This window comes from Ranitomeya imitator, chromosome 4 (genome assembly GCF_032444005.1).
Source record: "Ranitomeya imitator isolate aRanImi1 chromosome 4, aRanImi1.pri, whole genome shotgun sequence".
Lineage (NCBI taxonomy): Eukaryota > Metazoa > Chordata > Amphibia > Anura > Dendrobatidae > Ranitomeya > Ranitomeya imitator.
In genome coordinates, this window is record NC_091285.1 from 662072597 (window position 1) to 662090951 (window position 18355).

General features: G+C 46.4%; 2 protein-coding genes across 6 annotated transcripts in view; both read right to left on the minus strand.

The window, feature by feature from the left end:
• The window catches only part of SLC44A2 (solute carrier family 44 member 2 (CTL2 blood group)), a 1192885-nt gene that overhangs the window by 198786 nt on the left and 975744 nt on the right, over positions 1–18355 (minus strand). The gene's annotated exons all lie outside the window — the stretch shown is intronic.
• The window catches only part of PDE4A (phosphodiesterase 4A), a 357662-nt gene that overhangs the window by 29992 nt on the left and 309315 nt on the right, over positions 1–18355 (minus strand). For all 4 annotated transcript variants that reach the window (XM_069767105.1, XM_069767103.1, XM_069767106.1 and 1 more), the window contains one exon: positions 17476–17569. In XM_069767105.1, the coding sequence (XP_069623206.1) occupies positions 17476–17569 (94 nt within the window). The remainder of the gene's footprint in view (positions 1–17475; positions 17570–18355) is intronic.

Below are 18355 nucleotides of genomic sequence, written 5' to 3' on the forward strand. Positions count from 1 at the left end.
CAGCCAGAGGAGGGAGGAGCTAGAGGCCAACCCAGCCAGAGGAGGGAGGAGCTAAAGGCTACACAGCCATAGAAGTGAGGAGCTAGAGGCTACACAGCCAGAGAAGGGAGGAGCTAGAGGCAAACCTGGCCAGAGGAGGGAGGAGCTAGAGGCCAACATAGACAGAGGAGGGAGAAGCTAGAGGCCACACAGCCAGAGGAGGGAGGAGCTAGAGGCTACACAGCCATAGAAGGGAGGAGCTAGAGGCCACACAGCCAGAGGAGGGAGGAGCTAGAGGACAATACAGCCAGAGGAGGGAGGAGCTAGAGACCAACACAGCCAGAGGAGGGAGGAGATAGGGACCGAAACAGCCAGAGGAGGGAGGAGATAGAGGCCGACACAGCCAGAGGAGGGAGGAGCTAGAGGCCGACACAGCCAGAGGAGGGAGGAGCTAGAGGCCACACAGCCAGAGGAGGGAGGAGCTAGAGGACAATACAGCCAGAGGAGGGAGGAGCTAGAGACCAACACAGCCAGAGGAGGGAGGAGATAGGGACCGAAACAGCCAGAGGAGGGAGGAGATAGAGGCCGACACAGCCAGAGGAGGGAGGAGCTAGAGGCCGACACAGCCAGAGGAGGGAGGAGCTAGAGGCCACACAGCCAGAGGAGGGAGGAGCTAGAGGCCACACAGCCAGAGGAGAGAGGAGATAGAGGCCACACAGACATTCCATGGCAAGTTCTTCTGAAGTAACAGTTTTAGTTCTCTAGAACTTTATAAGCACCAAATTGTCAACCTCCATCTCAGTAATGGGAAAGGCTGTAATCACTGAAGACACATTTCACCCATGAATTGAGAATTTTGACAGTGAAAGATCAGTTCAGGAGGAGAAAAGTGAATTTTTCTAAGAACTATTGATTTAGGGGAAAAATGAAGATGATGGTTACTCTTTAAAAGCAAATCTGCGGCGTTATAGTGCTAAATGGGAATGGGGTCCATCCTAACATCTTAATACTAGAACAATAGAAGTTTAGGGGTAGGCATCAAGGTGGCAGCTCTCCCCAATGGAAGTCAAGATGGCTTTTACAGAAACATATTTGAAAAATGTATGAACTCATCTTATCATCTATGTCTCTCAGGGAATGGTGGGAATTACCATGAGGCACCGGTCCTACACAGATGTCTCATTTCGTCAGTAATCCGCCCTGCGGGACAGCACACATCTCTCCCCCTTTTCCCACAGCAGGCACTTTTTAAAGGCAAACTAAATATACATTTAGGACCAGCAGACATAAATAATCGTCATCGCGTTTCGAATCAGTCCCACGTCAATGGTTTATTAATACATGATGGGATTACTGACTTTCTATTTGCTTGGGAAGCATGAATCACTAAATCTTATGACACCTCCCCCACCGCCCTTGTTTTATATCCTGTTTAAGGGAAGCCTCCTGAATGTTGCGCTGTAAAAACACCTATATCCTAAGGGACCTGAAATGGGGAACAGACAAATTGTGGACCAATACAAGGAATAAAGCCCCATCACTTTAGATAGCCGTCGGCTAAACAATCATACGGCAAACCGTTCTCTTCCCCGACTCCGCCATACAAAGGATCGCTTGGCTCAGCCAAGCACTTCTGCATCCTTGCATTCTCGATGACAAACGAGCAAGACTCCTCTGTTCCCTTCTCCAGACTCTTGTGTTCTCTGCTCTCTAGACTCCTATCTCCCTCGCTCTCCAAACTTGTGACCCCTGTTCTCCAAGCTCCTCTGTTCTAGACTCCTCTGTCCCCTGCTCCAGAGACTGTCCCCTGCTCCAGACTCCTCTGTCCCTTGCTGATTATGGAAGACGTCTATTCACAAAAAAATGTTATTAAACTTGTGCTCCAGACGCCTTTATCCCATGCTTCAGACGCCCCAGCCACTCTTGACCCTTTCTCCAGACTCCCATCCCCTCCTCCAGATGCCCCAGTCCCCTGCTGTCCAGATGCCCGTCCTCTGCTCTCCAGATGCCCCTGCCCCCCACTCTCCATATGCCCCTGCCCCCACTCTCCAGACACCCCTGACCTTTAGACGGCCCTGCCCCTGCTCACCAGACACAACCTGCCCCTGCTCCAGAAGCCTCTGTCCCCTGATCCAGCAACCCATCTCCAGGAGAACAGGAGAACAAAAGGATTGCCCACTAAAATTTTTTCAAGATCCTTATTTCCCCTTACATCATCTGTCAGGAAGAGTCTGGAAGCCCCCATATACATAAGACTGTCAGCCGGTCCCACCGATATCGGAGGATTTGGCCAACTTTACTTTGTATAATGGACTTAAAAAGGAATTAAGTAGGCCAACATTTGCACCAATGAATGTCCTTGTCAGGATGCAGCTGCACCACTTGTAAATATAAGAATACAGTTGTGCTCAAAAGTTTACATACCCCGGCAGAATTTTTGCTTTCTTGGCCTTTTTTCAGAGAATATGAATGTTAACACCAAAACTTTTTCTCCACTCATGGTTAGTGGTTGGGTAAAGCCATTTATTGTCAAACTACTGTGTTTTCTCTTTTTTAAATCATAATGACAACCCAAAACATCCCAATAACCCTGATCAAAAGTTCACATACCCCATTTCTTAATACACCGTGTATTGCCCCTCAAACATCAATGACAGCTTGAAGTCTTATGTGGTAGTTGTGGATAAGGTTCTTTATTGTCTCAGATAGTAAAGCTGCCCACTCTTCTTGGCAAAAAGCCTCCAGTTCCTGTAAATTCCTGGGCTGTCTACCATGAACTGTGCGCTTGAGATCTCCTCAGAGTGCCTCAAAGATATTGAGGTCAGGAGACTGAGATGGCCACTCCAGAACCTTCACTTTGTTCTGCTGTAGAAAATGACAGGTGGACTTGGCTTTATGTTTTGGATCGTTGTCATGTTGGAACTTCCAAGTATGTCCCATTCGTAGCTCCCGGGCTGATGATTGCAAAGTTGCCTCTATTATTAGTTGTATAATATAACGCCTATAAATATGAAACAACAACCATTATTATCTATTATTAGTTGGTAACGTGCTGCATTCATCTTTCCTTCAACTTTGACCAAGATTTCTGTGCCTTTGCAGCTCAATCATGACCAAAAGATCAGCGATCCACCTCTGCGCTTTACAGTAGGAATGGTGTTCCTTTCATCATAGGTCTTTTTGACCTCTCTCCAAATGTATCGTTTATGGTTGTGGCCAAAAGTTCAACTTTGGTCTCATCACTCCAAATTACCTTGTTCTAGAAGTTTTGAGGCTTGTCTCTGTGCCGTTTTGCATATTGTAGGCGAGATACTTTGTGGCATTTACGCAGTCATGGCTTTCTTCTGGCAACTCGACCATGCAGCCCATTTTTCTTCAAGTGCCTCCTTATTGTGCATCTTGAAACAGCCACACCGCTAGTTTTCAGAGTCAGGTATTTCAGCTGATGTTATTTGTGGGTTTTTCTTTGCATCCCGAACAATTTTCCTGGCAGTTGTGGATGAGATTTTTATTGGTCTACCTGACCGTGGTTTTGATTTTACAGAGCTTTTGATTTTCCATTTGTTAATCACAGTTTGAATGCTGCTGACTGGCATTATCAATTCCTTGGATATCTTATTGTATCCCTTTCCTGTTTTATACAGTTAAACTACCTTTTACTGTAGATCCGTTGACAATACTTTTGCTTTCCCCATGATTCACAATCCAGAAACGTCAGTGACTGGATGAAAGATGCAAGAGTCTGTCTGGATCCCAGAACTCACTGAGCTTTTATGCACACACTGATTACAAGCAAACACATCACAGGTGAGGATGTTACCTTTAGTAGCCATTTAACCCATTTGTGTCAACTTCTGTGCATGTTATCAGGCCAAAATCACCAGGGTATGTGAACTTTTGATCAGGGTTATTTGGATGTTTTAAGTTGTCATTATGATTTATAAAGAGAAAACACCATAGTTTGACAATAAATGGCTTCACCAAACGGCTAACCATGAGTGGAGAAAATGTTTTGGAGTTATCATTCACATTCTCTGAAAAAAAGGTAAAGAAAGCAAAAATTCTACCGGGGTATGTAAACTTTTGAGCACAACTGTATATGAATCAGAAAGCAGCCTTACATCTAACCAGAGAAGTGGCTGCAGTATTCGAGCTGTAAGACAAGGCAGTGCTTTCAGGCCGTTGGTGCTAGGATTTCCTGCTCTGAGAAAGAAAAAAAGAGCTGCAGCCTTTTGAACACAAAATACGGAATAAAGTGTAAAATATGCCAATTTTTGGATGAGTTTCCCCACTAATAATTCTTTCAAATACAATGAAACAAATGAGTATAAAAAACTAAGTTCCTCCTCTAAATTCCCAGAATAGAGTGCCTTTTTTATGTACGTTGAAAATGATCACTAATGTTATTTGTATCTTTGTCACTAATTTAAAATATAAATTTTTTATACTTCATTTTACGCCTATTCCGTTGAGTAAAAAAGACAAGTTCTTCAAGTGGAAACAACTTCAGAAAACTTATCTCAGGATTTTTCTTTTGAAATTTTCATTTTCCTGAAGTGTTTAAGAAGAGTTTAGGAAGAGACGTTTTCCTTGTAGCATTTTTTGTAACCTTTTGATTGGAAAGTACCTAGTCTGGAGAATTTTCTTAAAAAAGCTGATGAACAGCAAAATGAATTTCATATAGAAAGGAAAAAAAAACTCCTGACAAAAAGCAATGATAACATCACCTAAGAGCCTCTACCTTTCGGTGAAGGCTTTCTCCAAAATTTTGGAGACCATCTCTGCAAAATTTCGCCCATTGTGCCAAAAGATAATTTGTGATTTTGGAGACATTCTGACTCGGGATTGGCCAGCCATTCAATCTCCAAAGTGTTGGATGAGGTTCCTCTATATACCAAACCCAGGGCCGCCATCAGGGCATTACAGCCGTGACTGGCGTATGGGGCCCGGTGAGCAGAGGGGGCCCCCCCCTGCAGGCGCTGCGGCACACTATTGACCTGCGGGCCCGTGCCCGCACGTCAATAGTTAACAGCCGCCAGCCAGTCTGAGGCTGACAGCTGAATAGGGCCGCAATGCGCACTCGCCGGTGTCTGACGTCATTGTGAGTGGGTCTGTGTGGAGCCTGGCGGGATCTTCGCCCGGCGCAGGAGCATGGCCAGGTAAGAACTCGTGTTTTTTTTTTTTCTTTGAGAGCGGCGATCCAGGGGGGCCCGGGGGGGCAGAATGCTGGACACAGTGGGGCAGAATGCTGGGCACACAGTGGGGCAGAATGCTGGACACAGTGACAGGGGCAGAATGCTGGACACAGTGACAGGGGCAGAATGCTGGACACACAGTGACAGGGGCAGAATGCTGGGCACACAGTGGGGCAGAATGCTGGACACACAGTGACAGGGGCAGAATGCTGGACACAGTGACAGGGGCAGAATGCTGGACACAGTGACAGGGGCAGAATGCTGGACACAGTGACAGGGGCAGAATGCTGGACACAGTGACAGGGGCAGAATGCTGGACACAGTGACAGGGGCAGAATGCTGGACACAGTGACAGGGGCAGAATGCTGGACACAGTGACAGGGGCAGAATGCTGGACACAGTGACAGGGGCAGAATGCTGGACACAGTGACAGGGGCAGAATGCTGGACACAGTGACAGGGGCAGAATGCTGGACACAGTGACAGGGGCAGAATGCTGGACACAGTGACAGGGGCAGAATGCTGGACACAGTGACAGGGGCAGAATGCTCGACACAGTGACAGGGGCAGAATGCTCGACACAGTGACAGGGGCAGAATGCTCGACACAGTGACAGGGGCAGAATGCTCGACACAGTGACAGGGGCAGAATGCTCGACACAGTGACAGGGGCAGAATGCTCGACACAGTGACAGGGGCAGAATGCTCGACACAGTGACAGGGGCAGAATGCTCGACACAGTGACAGGGGCAGAATGCTCAACACAGTGACAGGGGCAGAATGCTCAACACAGTGACAGGGGCAGAATGCTGGACACAGTGATAGGGGCAGAATGCTGGACACAGTGACAGGGGCAGAATGCTGGACACAGTGACAGGGGCAGAATGCTGGACACAGTGACAGGGGCAGAATGCTGGACACAGTGACAGGGGCAGAATGCTGGACACAGTGACAGGGGCAGAATGCTGGACACAGTGACAGGGGCAGAATGCTCAACACAGTGACAGGGGCAGAATGCTCAACACAGTGACAGGGGCAGAATGCTGGACACACAGTGACAGGGGCAGAATGCTGGACACAGTGACAGGGGCAGAATGCTGGACACAGTGACAGGGGCAGAATGCTGGACACAGTGACAGGGGCAGAATGCTCGACACAGTGACAGGGGCAGAATGCTCGACACAGTGACAGGGGCAGAATGCTCGACACAGTGACAGGGGCAGAATGCTCAACACAGTGACAGGGGCAGAATGCTCAACACAGTGACAGGGGCAGAATGCTCGACACAGTGATAGGGGCAGAATGCTCGACACAGGGGCAGACAGACCCGGGGGCAGAATGCTGGACATTGGGGCAGAATGCTGGACATTGGGGCAGAATGCGAGACACGGGGCAGAATGGAGATACGGGGCATGATTGGAGACACGGGGCAGGATGAAAGACATGGGGGCATGACTGGAGACAGATGCGGGAGGATTGGAGACAAATGGGGCAGAATGGAGACACAGGGGGCATAATTGGAGACAAGTGGCAGGATTGCAGACACGGGGGCATGATTGGAGACATAGGGGGCAGAATGGAGACATGGGGCATGATTGGAGACACTGGGGGCAAAATTGGAGACAGATCATGTAGGATCATGGGGCAGGATGGATATGATGGAGACAGGTGGGGCCGGATGGAGAGATCACATGGGGCGATCATATGGGGCAGGATGGGGAGATCATATGGGGCAGAATGGATACTCATGAGGGCAGGATGAGAGAACATATGGCTGATGCCAGGAATGAGACACACGGTGGCCAGGATGGGGAATATTATTACCATAGGGGCTAATTTAGGGATATTATTACTGCAGTGTTGTATTTATTTTATTTTTTTAGTATACTGTTTTAAATGAGGGGGCGGTCCTGTTACTGTATAGAGTGATACTATGTTGCCTCTTTTTCTTCATGTGGTGTAATGTAGAAGTTGTGAAAAATTAAGGAATGTATTCTACAAGCGGAGCTCGAGATAACTGTGTTATTTCCTGCAGAGACGAGCCCTGGCTGGATAAAATGATGGCGGTCTGTGCTGGATGAAAGATGAAGGACTTCACCTAGAGACGTCACTGGTGAGTCAGTGTGTTACCTATACACCGACACTATACACTGTATACTATATACAGAGGTCCTGTGTACAATGTCACCGGTGATCACTGTATTACCTGTACACAGACACTGCATACTAAGTACAGATCTCCTGTGTATAATGGCACTTATGGTGATAGTATGGTGCTTTTAAATTACTGATCAGAATTGTAGTATTCAGTCACTATGTGGTGGTAATATGTGGTCTGGACATGGTGTTGCGGTATTTGTTCCTTGTATGTGATATTATTCGATCACTGGTGGTAATATGTCATCTGGTCATGGTGTAGCGGTATTTGTTCCTTGTATGTGATATTATTGATCATTTTAAAAATTGAAAAATAAATAAAAATATACCTAAATTGTATTGCATATTTTAACAAATATTTAATAGGTTACAGTAGAGTAGGGCCCGGCCAAAAGTGTCTACCGTGTGATGGTGGCGGCTTAAAAAATCTTTTGGCCAAAACAAAAGCTGCCGGTTATATGTGTGATCTGGTGATGGGAACTGTTAATGTGTGATAGGTGAGAAGTGGAGTTTTTCCAAGAGAGAGCGGTGGGACTGTGGACAGTTCGAGGGGTGTAGCATTGAGGCGGGGCTGGGGTGGAGCCTGGGCGGAGTCCCAAGGGGGCCCTGAAAATTTTGCCAGTATGGGGCCCCGAAATTTCTAGTGGCAGCCCTGACCAAACCCATCACACCATGTCTTTAATGCAAAATGTGAATAAAAGACGCAGAACAATCTGCGTCTGGAACTTTTCAACCTTTTCCCACATATCATGCTTCAACAAAAAGATAAGTCTTTGCCTGATGAAGAGACCTGTGTAGTCTCGAAAGCTTGCAATTTGTTACCATCTTTTCAGTTAGCCATTAAAAGGTATCAACCACTGAGGACTCAATTCTAAATATTTTTCTTGTGGAAATTCAAAAACTGTAAAGTGGGGCGTGCAACATTATTCAGCCCCTTTACTTTCAGTGCAGCAAACTCAATCCAGAAGTTCATTGTGGATCTCTGAATGATTCAATGTTGTCCTAAATGCCTAATGATGATAAATATAATCCACCTGTGTGTAATCAAGTCTCCGTATAAATGCACCTGCTCTGTGATAGTCTCAGGGTTCTGTGTGAAGCACAGAGAGCATCATGAAGACCAAGGAGCACAACAGGCAGGTCCGTGATACTGTTGTGGAGAAGTTTAAAGCCGAATTTGGATACAAAATGATTTCCAAAACTTTAAACATCCCAAGGAGCACTGTGCAAGCGATCGTATTGAAATGGAAGGAGTATCATACCACTGCAAATCTACCAAGACCCGGCCGTCCCTCTAAACTTTCATCTCAAACAAGGAGAAGACTGATCAGAGATGCAGCCAAGAGGCCCATGATCACTCTGGATGAACTGCAGAGATCTACAGCTGAGGTGGGACAGACTGTCCATAGGACAACAATCAGTCAAACACTGCACAAATCTGGCATTTATGGAAGAGTGGCAAGAAGAAAGCCATGTCTCAAAGATATCCATGAAAAGTGTTGTTTAAAGTTTGCAACAAGCCTCCTGGGAGACACACCAAACATGTGGAAGAAGGTGCTCTGGTCAGATGAAACCAAAATTGATAAGTTTAGCGTAAAGGCAACACAGCTCATCACCCTGAACACACCATCCCCACTGTCAAACATGGTGGTGGCAGCATCAGGGTTTGGGCCTGCTTTTCTTCAGCAGGGACAAGGAATATGGTCAAAATTGATGGGAAGATGGATGGAGCCAAATACCGGACCATTCTTGAAGAAAACCTGTTGAAGTCTGCAAAAGACCTGAGACTGGGACGGAGATTGGTCTTCCAACAAGACAATGATCCCAAACATAAAGCAAAATCTACAATGAAATGGTTCACAAACGTATCCAGGTGTTAGAATGGCCAAGTCACAGTCCAGACCTCAATCCAATCGAGAATCTGTGGAAAGAGCTGAAAACTGCTGTTCACAAACGATCTCCATCAAACCTCACTGAGCTCGAGCTGTTTGCCAAGGAAGAATGGGCAAGAATTTCAGTCTCTTGATGTACAAAACTGATAGAGACATACCCCAAGCGACTTGCAGCTGTAATCGCAGCAAAAGGTGGCGCAACAAAGTATTAAGTTAAAAGGGCCAAATAATATTGAACGCCGCACTTTTCAGCTTTTGAATTTCCACAAAAATTTAAAATAACCAATAAATTTCATTCAACTTCACAATTGTGTTCCACTTGATGTTGATTCTTCACCAAAAATTTACGATTGGTATCTTTATGTTTGAAGCATGATATGTGGGAAAAGGATGAAAAGTTCCAGGGAGCCGAATACTTTTGCAAGGCACTGTACATTGGGTAAGCTGGTAGGTAGTTTTCAAGTTCCCACCAGGGGGTCGGTCAGTGGATGGCACGACACACACACACACACACACACACACACACACACACCAGGATGAAAATGGTGAGAGGAATGCCCTACCAATAGGCAATGATGGACGGGACACCTCCTGAGCTCCAACCTGTGCCTGTCCCTGCACTCCCCTAATGCCCAAAGCGGGTTCTTCCCCCTGCCGATGTCATGAACCTCGTCCCTCGCTGTCACCTCACACTGCCCTGGCTATTGCACTGGCTGGCAAGGGCGCTAGCCTCACCACTGCAGATGGTACAACACAGGGGGTGGTGAGAAGCACGAGACAGACAAGGTAAAATCACCACACTTAGCTTCCAGACTCTGCTGCCAAGCTCCACAATGCAGATGACACAGAGACAGGACTACAAACTCCAGAAGCAGCGGACACCAAAGAGCTGCCACTGCACAACTGGTCTCCATAAAATAATTATCACCAACAGTCAGCTGATGCATCAGGTGACCACTTAAAGGATTGTGGGAGTGGTCACCACCCACATCATCTGACCTAGCAACTCTGCAGTTGAAGCAGACTGCCAGCAAGGGAAACTGTCATTAACCCCCGCTGCCCTGAAAGGAAAAAAGCTACATTTAAAGCATAGTGGAACCAGAGCTGCCACGAATCCAAAAATGGATCGAGACAGTAGTATTCTCCGTGCAGGAAGAGTTTTCTAAGAGTTTTCAAAAGCATTTTCGAGATGGATTTTGGAGCAATTCCATTCCAAGAAACTCCTCAAGAAAACTCTGTGTAAACATAGCTTAGAGGTCCAATTTACATGGGAAGATAATCAGCAAATGAACATGCAAAAGAACGCTTATTCCTGACCACCGAGCCAAGTGTTCATGCCACCGACCACCTGGTAGAGTTCTCCAGGCAGAGAGAATTTTTCAAGAGTTTTTGAAACCATTTTTGAGATGGATATAGGAGTAGTTCCACTCTAAGAAACTCCTCAAAAAACGCTGTGTGAATATAGCCTAAATGCTTAATTTACATAGAACAATAATCAGCAAATGAACATGCAAAAGATCGTTCCTGACCGCAGGCTCAAGTAATCATGCCACGGACCAACTGACAAAAGAACCAACCATTTCTGTTTGCTGGGTGGCATAAAAATCATCAATGTTGGCAACACATTGCCCCGTGTAACCAGGGGTGTGCTGCTGTCAATATGCTCCAGTATGGGGATAAAACGGTTGTATTATGGACCCTTCTGTCCTCATACTGATTTTGCGGGCTGCGTGAGAGGAACCCTGATCGCCTTGTTTATATCAGACTGTGCTAATTGGCCTTTGGTTAAGAGTCTAAATAGGTTTTTTAATCGTAGAGTCTCTAGTTGCCAGAAATGGTGGACTACGTGGTTCGTTTTTTTCATCCATGTGTTATGAACAGGTAATTCAGAACCACAATGGACATTGAAGTTCAGAGCACACAAAGTGACCTGACAAATACCAAAAACAAAGGACGAGCTCTGAGACGTGGGAACTCTGCTGGCCGCAATCCCTAATCCTAACACACCACACTAGAGGTAGCCGTGGATTGCGCCTAACGCTCCCTATGCAACTCGGCACAGCCTGAGAAACTAACTAGCCCTGAAGATAGAAAAATAAGCCTACCTTGCCTCAGAGAAATTCCCCAAAGGAAAAGGCAGCCCCCCACATATAATGACTGAGTAAGATGAAAATACAAACACAGAGATGAAGTAGATTTAGCAAAGTGAGGCCCGACTTACTGAATAGACCGAGGATAGGAAAGATAGCTTTGCGGTCAACACAAAAACCTACAAACAACCACGCAGAGGGGCAAAAAGACCCTCCGCACCGACTAACGGTACGGAGGTGCTCCCTCTGCGTCTCAGAGCTTCCAGCAAGCAAGAAAAACCAATAAAGCAAGCTGGACAGAAAAAATAGCAAACAAAAATAACACAAGCAAAACTTAGCTTATGCAGGAGCGACAGGCCACAGGAACGATCCAGGAGGAAGCAAGACCAATACTAGAACATTGACTGGAGGCCAGGATCAAAGCACCAGGTGGAGTTAAATAGAGCAGCACCTAACGACTTAACCTCATCACCTGAGGAAGGAAACTCAGAAGCCGCAGTACCACTCTCATCCACAGGAGGGAGCTTGGTCACAGAATTCACAACAGTACCCCCCCCTTGAGGAGGGGTCACCGAACCCTCACCAGAGACCCCAGGCCGACCAGGATGAGCCACATGAAAGGCACGAACCAGATTGGCAGCATGGACATCAGAGGCAAAGACCCAGGAATTATCTTCCTGACCATAACCTTTCCACTTAACCAGATACTGGAGTTTCCGTCTCGAAACACGAGAATCCAAAATCTTCTCCACTATATACTCCAATTCCCCTTCAACCAAAACCGGAGCAGGAGGATCAATAGATGGAACCACAGGTGCCACGTATCTCCGCAACAATGACCTATGGAACACGTTATGGATGGAAAAAGAAGCTGGAAGAGTCAAACGAAAAGACACAGGATTAAGAACCTCAGAAATCCTATATGGACCAATGAAACGAGGCTTAAATTTAGGAGAGGAAACCTTCATAGGAATATAACGAGATGACAACCAAACCAAATCCCCAACACGAAGTCGGGGACCCACACAGCGCCTGCGGTTAGCGAAACGTTAAGCCTTCTCCTGGGACAAAGTCAGATTGTCCACTACATGAGTCCAAATCTGCTGCAACCTATCCACCACAGTATCCACACCAGGACAGTCCGAAGACTCAACCTGCCCTGAAGAGAAACGAGGGTGGAACCCAGAATTGCAGAAAAACGGCGAAACCAAAGTAGCCGAGCTGGCCCGATTATTAAGGGCGAACTCAGCCAAAGGCAAAAAGGACACCCAATCATCCTGATCAGCAGAAACAAAACATCTCAGATATGTTTCCAAGGTCTGATTGGTTCGTTCAGTCTGGCCATTTGTCTGAGGATGGAAAGCCGAGGAAAAAGACAAATCAATGCCCATCCCAGCACAAAAGGCTCGCCAAAACCTCGAAACAAACTGGGAACCTCTGTCAGAAACGATGTTCTCTGGAATGCCATGTAAACGAACCACATGCTGGAAAAACAACGGCACCAAATCAGAGGAGGAAGGCAATTTAGACAAGGGCACCAAATGGACCATCTTAGAGAAGCGATCACAAACCACCCAAATGACCGACATTCTTTGAGAGACGGGGAGATCCGAAATAAAATCCATAGAGATATGTGTCCAAGGCCTCTTTGGGACCGGCAAGGGCAAAAGCAACCCACTGGCACGAGAACAGCAGGGCTTAGCCCAAGCACAAATCCCACAGGACTGCACAAAAGAACGCACATCCCGCGACAGAGACGGCCACCAAAAGGATCTAGCCACCAAATCTCTGGTACCAAAGATTCCAGGATGACCAGCCAACACCGAACAATGAACCTCAGAGATAACTTTATTCGTCCACTTATCAGGGACAAACAGTTTCTCCGCTGGGCAACGGTCAGGTCTATTAGCCTGAAATTTTTGCAGCACCCGCCGCAAATCAGGGGAGATGGCAGACAAAATTACCCCCTCTTTGAGAATACCCGCCGGCTCAGGCAAACCCGGAGAATCGGGCACAAAACTCCTAGACAGGGAATCCGCCTTCACATTTTTAGAGCCCGGAAGGTACGAAACCACAAAGTCAAAACGGGAGAAAAACAGCGACCAACGAGCCTGTCTAGGATTCAACCGTTTGGCAGACTCGAGATAAGTCAAGTTTTTGTGAACAGTCAAGACCACCACGCGATGCTTAGCTCCTTCAAGCCAATGACGCCACTCCTCGAATGCCCACTTCATGGCTAGCAACTCTCGATTGCCAACATCATAATTTCGCTCAGCAGGCGAAAATTTCCTGGAAAAGAAGGCGCATGGTTTCATCACCGAGCAATCAGAACTTCTCTGCGACAAAACAGCCCCTGCTCCAATTTCGGAAGCATCAACCTCGACCTGGAACGGAAGCGAAACATCTGGTTGGCACAACACAGGGGCAGAAGAAAAGCGACGCTTCAACTCCTGAAAAGCTTCCACAGCAGCAGAAGACCAATTGACCACATCAGCACCCTTCTTGGTTAAATCAGTCAACGGTTTAGCAATGCTAGAAAAATTAGCGATGAAGCGACGATAAAAATTAGCAAAGCCCAGGAACTTCTGCAGACTCTTCAGAGATGTTGGCTGAGTCTAATCATAAATAGCCTGAACTTTAACAGGGTCCATCTCGATAGCAGAAGGAGAAAAAATGAACCCCAAAAATGACATCTTCTGAACACCAAAGAGACACTTTGACCCCTTCACAAACAAAGAATTAGCACGCAGGACCTGGAACACCATTCTGACCTGCTTCACATGAGACTCCCAATCATCCGAGAAGACCAAAATATCATCCAAGTATACAATCAGGAATTTATCCAGGTACTCTCGGAAGATGTCATGCATAAAGGACTGAAACACTGATGGAGCATTAGAAAGTCCGAATGGCATAACCAGGTACTCAAAATGGCCTTCGGGCGTATTAAATGCTGTTTTCCATTCATCGCCCCGTTTAATACGCACAAGATTATACGCACCACGAAGATCTATCTTGGTAAACCAACTAGCCCCCTTAATCCGAGCAAACAAATCAGACAGCAGCGGCAAGGGGTACTGAAATTTGACCGTAATTTTATTTAGAAGGCGGTAATCAATACAAGGTCTCAGCGAACCATCCTTCTTGGCCACAAAAAAGAACCCCGCTCCCAATGGCGACGACGACGGGCGAATATGACCCTTCTCCAAAGACTCCTTCACGTAACTCCGCATAGCGGCATGCTCAGGTACAGATAAATTAAACAGTCGACCCTTAGGAAACTTACTACCAGGAATCAAATCGATAGCACAATCACAATCCCTATGCGGAGGTAGGGCATTGGACTTGGGCTCATCGAATACATCCCGGTAATCAGACAAGAACTCTGGGACCTCAGAAAGGGTGGATGATGAGATAGACAGAAATGGAACATCACCATGTACCCCCTGACAACCCCAGCTGGACACAGACATTGATTTCCAATCTAATACTGGGTTATGGACTTGTAGCCATGGCAACCCCAACACGACCACATCATGCAGATTATGCAACACCAGAAAGCGAATATCCTCCTGGTGCGCAGGAGCCATGCACATGGTCAGCTGGGTCCAATACTGAGGCTTATTCTTGGCCAAAGGCGTAGCATCAATTCATCTCAATGGAATAGGACACTGCAAGGGCTCCAAGACAAACCCACAGCGCCTAGCATACTCCAAGTCCATCAAATTCAGGGCAGCGCCTGAATCCACAAATGCCATGACAGAATAGGAAGACAAAGAGCAGATCAAAGTAACGGACAAAAGAAATTTCGACTGTACCGTACCAATGGTGGCAGACCTAGCGAACCGCTTAGTGCGCTTAGGACAATCGGAGATAGCATGAGTGGAATCACCACAGTAGAAACACAGCCCATTCTGACGTCTGTGTTCCTGCCTTTCAGCTCTGGTCAAAGTCCTATCGCACTGCATAGGCTCAGGTTCATGCTCAGATAATACCGCCAAATGGTGCACAGATTTACGCTCGCGCAAGCGTCGACCGATCTGAATGGCCAAAGACATAGACTCATTCAGACCAGCAGGCATAGGAAATCCCACCATGACATCCTTAAGGGCTTCAGAGAGACCCTTTCTGAAAATAGCTGCCAGCGCACATTCATTCCATTGAGTGAGCACGGACCACTTTCTAAACTTCTGACAATAAATCTCTATCTCATCCTGACCCTGACACAGAGCCAGCAAATTTTTCTCTGCCTGATCCACTGAATTTGGTTCGTCGTACAGCAATCCGAGCGCCAGAAAAAACGCATCAATATTACATAATGCAGGATCTCCTGGCGCAAGGGAAAATGCCCAGTCTTGAGGGTCGCCACGTAATAAAGAAATAATGATCTTAACTTGTTGAACTGGGTCACCAGAGGAGCGGGGTTTCAAAGCCAGAAACAGTTTACAATTATTCTTAAAACTCAGAAACTTAGCTCTATCTCCAGAAAACAACTCAGGAATAGGAATTTTAGGTTCTAACATAGGATTCTGAACCACTAAATCTTGAATATTCTGTACATTTATAGCGAGATTATCCATCAAAGAGAACAGACCTTGAATGTCCATGTCCACACCTGTGTTCTGAACCACCCTGATGTAAAGGGGAAAAGAAAGACAGAACACAGTGCAAAGAAAAAAAAATGGTCTCAGAACTTCTCTTTTCCCTCTATTGAGAAGCATTAGTACTTTGGGCTTCCAGTACTGTTATGAACAGGTAATTCAGAACCACAATGGACATTGAAGTTCAGAGCACACAAAGTGACCTGACAATAACCAAAAACAAAGGACGAGCTCTGAGACGTGGGAACTCTGCTGACCGCAATCCCTAATCCTAACACACCACACTAGAGGTAGCCGTGGATTGCGCCTAACGCTCCCTATGCAACTCGGCACAGCCTGAGAAACTAACTAGCCCTGAAGATAGAAAAATAAGCCTACCTTGCCTCAGAGAAATTCCCCAAAGGAAAAGGCAGCCCCCCACATATAATGACTGTGAGTAAGATGAAAATACAAACACAGAGATGAAGTAGATTTAGCAAAGTGAGGCCCGACTTACTGAATAGACCGAGGATAGGAAAGATAGCTTTGCGGTCAACACAAAAACCTACAAACAACCACGCAGAGGGGCAAAAAGACCCTCCGCACCGACTAACGGTACGGAGGTGCTCCCTCTGCGTCTCAGAGCTTCCAGCAAGCAAGAAAAACCAATAAAGCAAGCTGGACAGAAAAAATAGCAAACAAAAATAACACAAGCAAAACTTAGCTTATGCAGGAGCGACAGGCCACAGGAACGATCCAGGAGGAAGCAAGACCAATACTAGAACATTGACTGGAGGCCAGGAACAAAGAACTAGGTGGAGTTAAATAGAGCAGCACCTAACGACTTAACGTCACACCTGAGGAAGGAAACTCAGAAGCCGCAATACCACTCTCATCCACAGGAGGGAGCTTGGCCACAGAATTCACAACATCCATGATTCTTACTCTTTAGCTTTTCAGTCTCTGATCAGCTCCTTTTCATCAGCAGACGCTCTCCCAGAAGTCCATACATGGAGAGCCGATCTCAATTAGAGAAAAAAATTAGGACGATAAAAAACTACGGGCAACTAAAGACGATCGACAGGTAGCGGGCATATATCCAGATGAATATGGATCCTTAGGTAAGTGTGTCCTGGCAGGTGCCCAGTCTAAGACCCACCAAACTGTGAACATGGTGCTGAAAATGTAGTGGGACAACTGCCCATTGACCCAAAAGAGGACAACCAAGTTCATTCCATATAATATATATATATATATATATCACGGTATCCAAATGTACAGAAATATTAGAAGGCTCCATCACTGTATGACTAAAAGAAAACCTACCAAGAAAACAATTAAAAAAAATGACCTTTTACACTCCCAAAAACTTTCCGACTGATACAAGAGAGCAATGCAATGTGAACCTCAACCACAGCTAGGTTTTCCGGCACTTGGGGCAAAAATTCAGATCTGGCATCTCGATAACGGGGTTTAAGTTGGGGGACCGGCAACCACAAGGGATACACAACCACCCGCCCCATAACCGCTGCTCATCACAAGGAGGCCACGCATAAATACAGACAAGACGGACGCGATACTCACCGAGAAAGGTGTTGGAAATATATTCTGAGACCTGGTTCCCGGAACGGCTCATCTCAGACAAGTGGGTCAGCTCACGGTTCAGCATTCTCTTGAACTGAGAGCAAAAGAATAAAAAGCAAATTAGGATGAAAGAAATTTAAAAAAAAAAAATTACTTAAAACGTTAAAGCGGATACTCGAGAAATATAGCAGAGTCTATGACATACAGAATTCAATGAGTCATCATGGTGGGGATCCATTGTACCTACAGACCCCGTCCAAAACAAGAATCCATAAAAAACACAGTGCAATGTGAACAATAAAAAAACGGTGTAAATGAATGGCCGCATTTAGTACACGCTAGCAACCAGCCATTATATATATATATGGCACCTCACCACCGGGGATTCCCACCTTGATGTATCCCCAGGACACAGACAGCAGGTAGTTGATGTCCGGCATGGTGCTGGCCGTGTAGCGGTGGCGTCGTGATCACTTTATTTCCTCCGTTTCTCCTCTTCTTTCTCTGACAGAAGTCTCAGTGAATCATCATCTTGTCCAACTCAGTCGCATCGGTGTTCATGGCAGCAGCACAGGGGCAGATATTCGCTATGGACCTCTCCTCAGAAAGCCCACCTCTCCTTCATGCATGTCTAAGACTGCCTCTCTCCTCATAGACCCTGTCTCTTTGTGGAGACCCCCATCTCTTATCATCCCCTCTCTCTTTTTAGTCCTCACAGCCCCTCGTCCGTGTCTTTCCTCTTGTATGGAGAGACCTCTGATGCTTTTCTCCCCTATCTTGTCCTCCTCACATACCTGGCTGTGTATTTTTTTTTCACCAGCCTTAAATTTCTCAGTTTGAACTGCTGCCTTCTTTCCCCATCGTGTAGAAATATATCTTT